The 9646-nt window shown below is 39.0% G+C and overlaps 1 protein-coding gene across 2 annotated transcripts in view; it reads right to left on the reverse strand.

Moving 5' to 3' along the window:
• LOC106882757 (synaptotagmin-7) overlaps positions 1–9646 on the reverse strand; it is a 114545-nt gene that overhangs the window by 87119 nt on the left and 17780 nt on the right. Inside the window, exon 1 of one of the 2 annotated variants that reach the window (XM_052971423.1) lies at positions 4554–4781. The exons of the other annotated variant lie outside the window; for it this stretch is intronic. Within the exon in view, the coding sequence (XP_052827383.1) occupies positions 4554–4581 (28 nt within the window). The 5' untranslated portion in view covers positions 4582–4781. Of the gene's footprint in view, positions 1–4553; positions 4782–9646 lie in introns of those variants that run through there. 2 annotated transcript variants of the gene reach the window in all.

Here is a 9646-nt window from a genome sequence, read left to right on the forward strand (position 1 = left end):
AATATACATATACATACATAGATATATAGGCGCATATGGAAAGAAACTCACGCGGCGAATGTATAAACACACACACGCATACAAGTACATGCATACACACATACGTGCGTACATAGGTGATATACATACACAAGATGTAGTCAAATACTGAAAAGACGGAAGAAAACAGGTGAGACGGAGGGAGGGGGGACTGATGCAGTGGGGGGGAGTAAGAAGGGAAAGTGAGTAGAAAGGGGAGAGGGAGGAGGAAGAGTAAGAGTGAGAGAAGGAGAAATAAAGACAAAGGGGTGGGGTGGTGAGGTGTGTGTGTGTGTGTGTGTATATATATATATACACACACACACACATATGTGTGTGTGTGTGTGTGTGGTGGACATGTTGATAAAAGTATAAAGATGTGTGTGCGTGTCTATATATTGTTGTTGCTAATGTTTATTGCATGTATATAGGTATGTCTGTGTATAAATATACACATACATACATACATACGTACACAAACACACACACAAGCACACATGTATATATATATATATATATATCCTTTCACGAGTGTATGTTTATGGTTTTGTGCGTGTGTGCATATATATATGTGTGTGTCTGTATATATGTGTGTTTGTGTGTAGATCATAAATATTGGTTTCAAATTTTGGCACACGGCCAGCAATTTTGTGTGGGGAGGAGTTAAGTCGATTACATCGATCCCCAGTGTTCAACTGGTACTTCTTTTGTCGAACCCCGAAAGGACGAAAGGCAAAGTCGACCTCGGCGGAATTATAATAAGAAATACTAATAAGAACAACACGAGCGAGTAAAACACCAACACTAGCAACAAGAACAAGAACAATGAGAAGCAGAGGGCCATAGATTAAGGATAGAGGTGCAGTCGACCGACCCGGAAGGGGCCAACGTTGATCCGAATGGGATTGGAACGTAAAGTATGGAGCCGGAAACAACAGCAACCACAACAACAATAAGAACAACACCGAGAATACCTTTACCATTAACAACAACAACAGCAACATCAACAACAATTTAGAAGAAGAACGATATCAACCACAAGCAGATCGATTATTAATGTAAATGATTTATATAAACAACGGTTTGGCGGGATTTTTAAGAAAAACCAACCAGAATTTATCGAACACAGTTACGAAGGAAACTGAAATACTACGATAACAGCAAGAAAAAAGAAAGAAACAGAAAAAAAACCCCAGAAAGCTTTCAATAACGGCCCCTCCTGAGCTATAGGCTCGTCAACACGGTTTGCCAGATTCTGTGGCGTATAAATTTCCCCCACCCCGCCTGGACAGAACGTCGGCCTGTCGCAGGGTTTACTAATTTTTGCCAACGGTGGGGACTGGAGCAACGTGAAATGAAGTATTATCCTCCTGAATATAATGCATTGCCTGGTCTAGGAATCGAAACCACAATCTTACGTTCATGAATGCAACACCCGAACCACTAACCACTTGCACTGCTTATTATGTGTCCAGAGAAAAAGCTCAGGTGTCCGAATTATCAATAAAAAATTGCAAGATGATTTGAATGTTAACGAGATTGAAATATTTTGTCGATGTTATTAGAATATATTTTGGATTGCATCAACTTTAACTCCCGGTCGGCGTTTTTCTCGTCGAATTCCCGCCAATGCCAGCTGGTATGTGAATCACGCCATATTTAATGTGGATCTGATAAAACCACCTTTTCGTAACAAGGATCATTGTATGGATTTTAAATATATAGAATATGGATGATGTCTTTAGTGTAACGGGACGCCTGTTACATCGATGATTCGCTTTATGCTGTTTTTACACACACACACACACACACAGACACACAGACACAGACACAGACACACACACACACACACACACACACACACACATACACACACACACACACACACACAAATGTATATGCGGAAACTTGCAAAAAGCTGGCTTGTGAAAGTGTTACCAATAAGATTCAGTACACCAGTAGGATTCAAGGGTCATCAGGAGAAAATACACATGATCTGTCTATCCTTATACCTGTCTATAGCTATAGACAGGTGGTTACAAGATAGACAGATAGGCAGGCATAAATAAAATTAAATTACATCACAAAAATGACATGAAGGTAGCGTGAAATTTTAAGATATTTAATGTTATGCTCGGAGAAATGGATCTGTATCTGACGTTTCGGATGTAAACACTTTATCAGAAAAACATAATTAATGAAGAAGAGAGGAGAAAAGACGAAAACTAAAAGACTTAGATGAAAGTCGTAAAATGTAGGCTTCAATTCAGTCGCTGTTTTGACGCCGTGTGTGTGTGCAACAATCAAACTGGCCGGTTCCTATACATAATAGGTGCTAATTAATTGGTCTAAGCCCCAGTATATTACTGTTTTTTTAACAGCCAATGCGTGAAGTGAAGACATCCTGAACACAAGAGGTTCCAAAGATAAGATACTTCGTTTACTTACTACATAAGGAAATGTGTGTGCGTATGTTGGGGGGTGGGGTGATGGCAGAGTGTTAAACTCAGTTGTGGCTGTCTGCGCTCTGAGTTCTAATCTCGCCGAGTTTTCCTTTCCTATTCATTCGTGGACGATAAAAAAGTAACAGTCAATAACTGGTGACGTTACTTTGTTTGTTTCCTTCTTTCTTTCTCCCTCTCTCTCCCTCTTTCTATCTATTTCTCCCTCTCTTTCTCTCTTTCTCTTTCTTAGTCTGTCATCACGGCGTCATCAGGTATTGAAGCCTTGAAATAAGACATATGTCACCCTCCACCACCACCACCACCACCATCACTAAGACAATTTCAACAGGAACAAGAGCAACAACAAAAGCAACAGGTAAAAATAGAGAAAGAGACACCAGCAGCAGCAGCAGGAAGAGTCATGCAAGGTGCGCGCTCGTGTTTGCGTGTTTTTGTGCAGGTGTATGAGTGTCTATATGAACATATATACATGCATACATACATATACATACAAACATGTGTGTGTGTGTGTATATATATATATATATATATATGCATATATATATATATATATGTATGTGTGTGTGTGTGTGTGTGTGTGTGTTATAGTCGTGTTAAGGTGTTGAGGTAGTTTCATTGTACATATGGATGCTGAATCCCATATTGTTGAATCTACTGCTGATATCGCAGCAGGGCTGCACCTGCACTGGTTGCAGTAGATCTGCTGCCTGCAGTAGCAGCAGTCGTAGATGCACTTGTCCTGTACTAGCAGTAGATATACTTGTGCTGGAGCATCTACTGCAACACCAGCAACAACAATAACAAGTCAACAAGGAGACGGAAACGTGGTTGGTCGAACATCTAGAAACAGCAGGCTACTCTCCATCGGAAGGACACAAAAGATAATGTTGTCATTAAATGAGTCTTATTAAGATAGGGTGGTCATGGCTGGATCACATTTGATCTGGGTCTACTCTGTCAGTGATAAGATCAATAAATTTTTCTCTGCGTGAGAAAACACACTTTATACACCTTGTTTACACAGTCACACACATATAAACACCTGTGTATGTATATGTATTTATATATATATATACATATACACACGTACACATGCACATACATAAATGTGCATTATATATGCATGCATGCATATGTGTGTGTATGTGTATGTATACATATGTGTACCCACACGCATATGCATGCTTGTCTATGATGTAAGACCGTATTCGAAATGAAGCTTGATAAAACAATCCGTTATGTAAGAAAACAAATGAACATATAGACACTCTCTCTCTCACACACACAGAGAATACATTCACCCCCCCCCCCCACACACAACACGGACACACATTTTAGTAGAGGGAAATATTCCGTTGAATCGACAGGTACCTTATTTTATGAACCCTGGGTGGATGGAAAATGAAAAGGACTTCTACCTGATTTGAACCTGGAACTTTAACACTCTCATTAAATGCCGCGTAATACTTAGACACCAAATCAACATCCTTGCCTGTACTACAACCAATACCACAACTAGTGCTAGTACAGCTAAACAACACTTCCAAACGCTACAACACCAACACCACAGCCAATACCACAATAAAACATTGTAACTAACCCGAGCCACAACCGATACCACAATATTAACCACGCCAATACTGCAACCAATACCACAGCCACTACATCGTAACCACCAGCACCACCATCCCCTCCATCGTCACCACCGTTTCCACCACTACCAGCACCACCATAGCCAATACAACGTTGCGTAAACAAGTTTTAGTGAGATGCAATGTACCGGTCTAGATTGATTTCGCAAGGTTTAGTAAAGATTAGTAATTACAACAGTGTGTTAATTAGTGAGTGTTAATTAAGCACAACAACAACGATAGTAATAATCTTTTCTTTATTGGCCACAAGGGCCAAGCAGATAAGAAAAAGGAACAATCCAAAATAAGGGCCACTTTGGGTTTCGCACAAAAATACGTAAATACGATAAAAGGAACAACAATTTCAACAACAAAAATTCCCCAATTTAAAAAAAAAAAATAACAATAATATTGTAGATGTGCTAAAGTTGAAACTCACGTGTAGTGGCGGTGTCGGCGGCAGACATGGTCAGAGAGATACCGAGATGGTGATGATGGTAATGTGTTTTGCTGTTGTGTTGTGGTGTGTATACCTCCTTAGACTGACACTGACTACAACACACAACTAGCTTAGCTACACACTCAATCTCTCACTCAACAGTCACTCTCTCACTCTCATTCATTAGTCTCACTCTCACTCAACAGCTGATGAACTGGTTCAGCCTACTGTCAGTCGAACTGTTTGACTGAGCTAGCTGCACGGTCTGCTGGATGGATGGATGGATGGAGAGAGAGAGAGAGAGAGAGAGAGAGAGAGAGAGAGGGGGATGGATGGTCTGGCGGTTGGCACTGGTGGATTGGGCCGAAAAGCGGATGCTGCCCGGCTAGTCGGAGGGATGAAGAGATGTTGATGTTGATGTTCTTACTGTCAGCTGTTGGTGGCGGCGGTGATGGAGTAATGGTGGTGATGGTGGTAGGGGTGGCTGCCTTGGCGATGGTGGTGATAGTGATGACTGATGATGACGGAGGAGGTGATGATGACGGTGAATAACAATAATAGTAATAATAATGATGATAATAATAATAATGATAATGATAATGATAATAATAATAATAACAACAACAACAACAATAATAATGATAATAATAATAATAATAATAATAATAATAATAATAATAACAATAATGATTTTAAATTTTGACACAAGGTCAGCAATTTTGGGTGAGAGAGTAAGTCGATTACATCGACCCCAGCGCTTAACTGGTACTTATTTTATCGACCTGGGCGGAATTTGAACCCTAGACGAAATAGCGCTAAGCAAGAAATATAAAACGTTGTAGGGCTTTAATATTCAGATTGAGAGAGTAATAAAAGCTAGAAGGACTGATTTGGTAAATAAAGAGAACAGAAAGTTACGGTCCGAAATGATGACAAAAATCAATATAAGAGGTATAGAGAAGATATTGAAGTAGCAGGACCTAGTCATTGAATTACAGAGATTATGGGTGGTGCGGGTAAAATATATCCCTGTTGTGGAAATCACGGTCTATGAAGAGCAAAGACGTGGTGTGAGCAAACTCCAGAAGGAGTCACGGAAAATGAGAATTGCAAAATCCTGTGGCATGCAATGTTCCAGGGCGGTCACCCAACCAGACATCGGAAACCGAGAAAGAACTTATATGCCCCGGTGACAACAAGATCAATGTGAAAGAAGAAGAAAAAAACAAACAACTATGAAGATTTGAAGTGGAAAATACGAAGGTTGTGGTCAATGAAGAGAGTAGACCAACATGGCTGACAAAGATCGGTGCAAGTGTGAAGGTAGAACATCTACAAAAGTCAGCATTGCTTGGAACTGCAAGAAATCTTTGCAGAGTTCTTGAAGCATGACCAGTAAAACAATTGTCACCTTAGTTTGCTGGCTGTAGACAGCTGACACTTTCCATCATACCCAACAAAATAAGTTGCGCGTTTTCATATAATAATGATAACCATGACAATGCATGGTGCCCTCTACCGTAAGGCGAATGTATACAAGCGCTACTTGAGGAGGGTAAAGTTGGACGTAGGCTGATTAGCGTACATCAACAGTGAAAGAAAAAAAACATGGCAGAATATTTGGTAAACAGCAAACAAGACCTGCTACAGTATGCTGCTAATGCAGGAGGATTTACCAAAAATGGAATTGAGGGTGATCATGAGTTCCAATCAAGAACAGCCAATGAGAGAGAAGAAACCGTACTCCGCATGGAATTACATGGCCAGTTCCACTGTGAGACAAACAACTTAAAAGATCAGGAAGCATCATGGAGGTGACATAAAAGAGAATACTGGAAGCCAAGTCATGTCTACCCAGGATCAGGCATTGAATACCAACTAAGGGAAAAGGAATATATAGGACGCAAGTGCAACGAAACTCTACAGAACATATGGGAAGAGGGTCGAAAAGCATGACTCACATTGTGAGTGTTTGTGAAAGTCTTGAGCAAAAAGATTACAAGGGAAGACACGACAAAGCAGCCTAAAACCTTCACTGGCCAGAAGTACGGATACGAGGTAACGGGTACTTGGTACCAGCATACACCGGTAAAAAGTAATGGACGAAAAGGGGGAGGCAAAAATCCTCTGGGACTTTGACTTCCAGACAGATAAGGTATTAGAGCACAGAAGGCCGGATATAGTAACCTTTAGGAGGAACAAACAAGGGGGCTTATTAATCAACGTGGCGGCGCCAGGAGATCATGATATTGTCATGAAAGAAAGAGAAAAGATTGATAAATATGAAGAGCTGAGAATTGAGATCGCTAAGATGTGGCAGCTGCAAGAGTCAATCATAAAGGTTGTCCCTGTTGTCATCGGAGCATTGAGTTCAATACCACCCAACCTGAAAAAAACATCTGGAAACTTTAGAAATATCCTACAGTCTTGATGTATTGCAAAAATCGTCATTACTTGGAACTGCACGCATATCGCGTTAAGTACTGTATGTCTGAGGTCCTTGTTGTGACTTGACAAACAATAAAAACCCCCGATAGACACAATATCTTCAACCAACAACATCATGATATTGGATACTGTGCGATGCTGTCTTAAATAATAATAGTAATAAGAAGCTGTGAATTTCCATATGGTAATAATAATAATAATAATAATAATGACAACAACAACAACAATAATAATAATAATAATAATAATAATAATAATATGAAGTGTACAGATGAAAAGTTGATACCAGATAACATTGAAAGTCAAAGGTTTTGGAGTGACATCTGGAGCAAAGACAAGGAGCACAAGAAGGATGCTGAATGGTTGCAAGAACTGAAACAAACGGTAGTCTGTCCAAAACAGTCAGAACTAGTCATTTCAGTTAGGGAAGTGAAGGAAATCAGCAAAAAAATGAGCAACTGGAAGGCCCTGGGACCAGATAGAGTTCAAGGCTACTGGATCAAAAGATTTGGTGAATGTCATGCACGAATAACTGAGCAACTCAGCACCTTGTTAAATCCAGGCCAAGCAACACCAGAGTGGTTGACATTGGGTAGAACAGTGCTGTGCCTGAAAAACGTAGAAAAACGCAATACGGTAGACAATTACAGGCCTATATCCTGTTTGCCACTTATGTGGAAGTTATTGACTGGAATACTCGCAGAGCCAATGTACGAACATCTGGAAAAAAATGGAGTCTTACCGCAAGAGCAGAAGGGTTACAAGCGTAAGTGCAGAGGTACCAAGATGATTTCAGCAAATAGTAGTAGTGAGAAATGGTTATGGCTACAGAAGGGAAAGCTGCAGAGGGAGACAGAAAGTTTGTTAGAAGCTGCACAAGATCAAGCATTAAGGACTAATTGGATAAAAGCCAAGGTAGACAAAAACCAAGTAGATTCCCATTGTAGATTATGCAAATCAAAAGAGGAAAGTGTTAGTCATATAGTAAGTGAATGTTGCATGGTGGCACAGAAAGAATACAAGAAAAGACATGACAATCTAGGGAGAGTAATCCACTGGGAGACATGTAGAAAGCCAGGATGTGAACATACTAATAAACGGTATGAACTTAGTAAAGTACTAGAAAGTAAGAAATATAAAACGTTGTGGGGCTTTAACATTCAGACTGACAGAGTAATAGAAGCTAGAAGGAGTGATTTGGTAGTAAGGGAATAGAAAGTGCCAGATAATTGACTTTACAGTCCCAAATGAGGAAAAAATTAATATGAGAAGTACAGAAAAATAGCAAAGGCCATTGAATTACAGAGACTATAGAAAGTTCGGGTAAAATGTATCCCAGTAGTTATAGGAATATTGGGAACTATCCCTAAAGATCTGAACAGATGGACAGAGGAAATAGGCATAAAACCCAGTTTAGTACAACTGCAGAAAACAGTGTTATTAGGGACAGCTAAGATACTTAGGAGGGTTCTTGGCATCTAAGGTTATTTGTTGTAACCCAATAGGAGGGTTCTTGGCATCTAAGGCTACTTGATGTAGCCCGATGTTAGGATTCTTTTCTTTTCCAACAGTCTAATATGTTGAGTGTATAACAACAACAACAACAACAACAATAATAATAATACCAGTAGTAATTGGTGCGTTGGGAATGATAAAGAAGGGAGCTGAGAAGTATATTAAACAACTCGCTAGTAATTCCAATCTCCGTGAACTACAAAAGATAACCTTGATGGGTACAGCCTATATTCTACGAAAGCACTCTCCATCTAAAATGGAATAAATCTGGTGATAATTTTAATTTTTGCATGCATAGCAAAACAAAAGTGTCCTTGCTACTCCTGTCCTCCGGAGGATGCCCGGTACTAAGGCAGCTGAAATAAAGTTATAATGAAAGGAAACCATAAATAATAATAATAATAATAATAATAATAATAATAATAATAATAATAATAATAATAATAATAATAACAATAATAATAATAATAATAATAATAATAATAATAATAATAATAATAGTAAGACCTGTATACAGTGGAAGCTATGCCAACACTGGAATAACAACAAAACAGGATGATATAGGCACACGCCAAAACGGTTACAGAAAAGGAGAAAGCAAGCATACTCTGGGATATGCCAATACACACAGATAGAGAAATTAAGGCCAATAAGCCGGATATAGTTGTCAGAGATCACCAAGAAAAAATGCTTTCTAATCGATGTATCAATACCAGCAGATGACAATGTTTCTCTAAACGAAACGGAGAAACATTCAAAATACAAAGACCTGGATATAGAGGTGTGTTGAATGTGGAGACTAAAAACAGAAACAATTCCTATCAGAGTAGGCGCATTAGGTATGATAAAAAAAAACATTCATACAAATACATAAGAAAAACATCAGGACTAACAAATATATATAACCTACAGAAAATTGCACTACTAGGTACCGCACACATCCTATGTAAAATACTTTCAACACAGTGAATACAAGAGCATCACAACAAACCACAGCACATAACTAGAGCACACAGAGCTGCGCTCGGTAGAGCAGTGAGAGCACGTGATAAAAATAAGACTATTGAATAATAATAATAATAATAATAATAATAATAATAATAATAATAATAATAATAATAATAATAATA

Source organism: Octopus bimaculoides, chromosome 11 (assembly GCF_001194135.2).
Source record: "Octopus bimaculoides isolate UCB-OBI-ISO-001 chromosome 11, ASM119413v2, whole genome shotgun sequence".
NCBI classification, from domain to species: domain Eukaryota; kingdom Metazoa; phylum Mollusca; class Cephalopoda; order Octopoda; family Octopodidae; genus Octopus; species Octopus bimaculoides.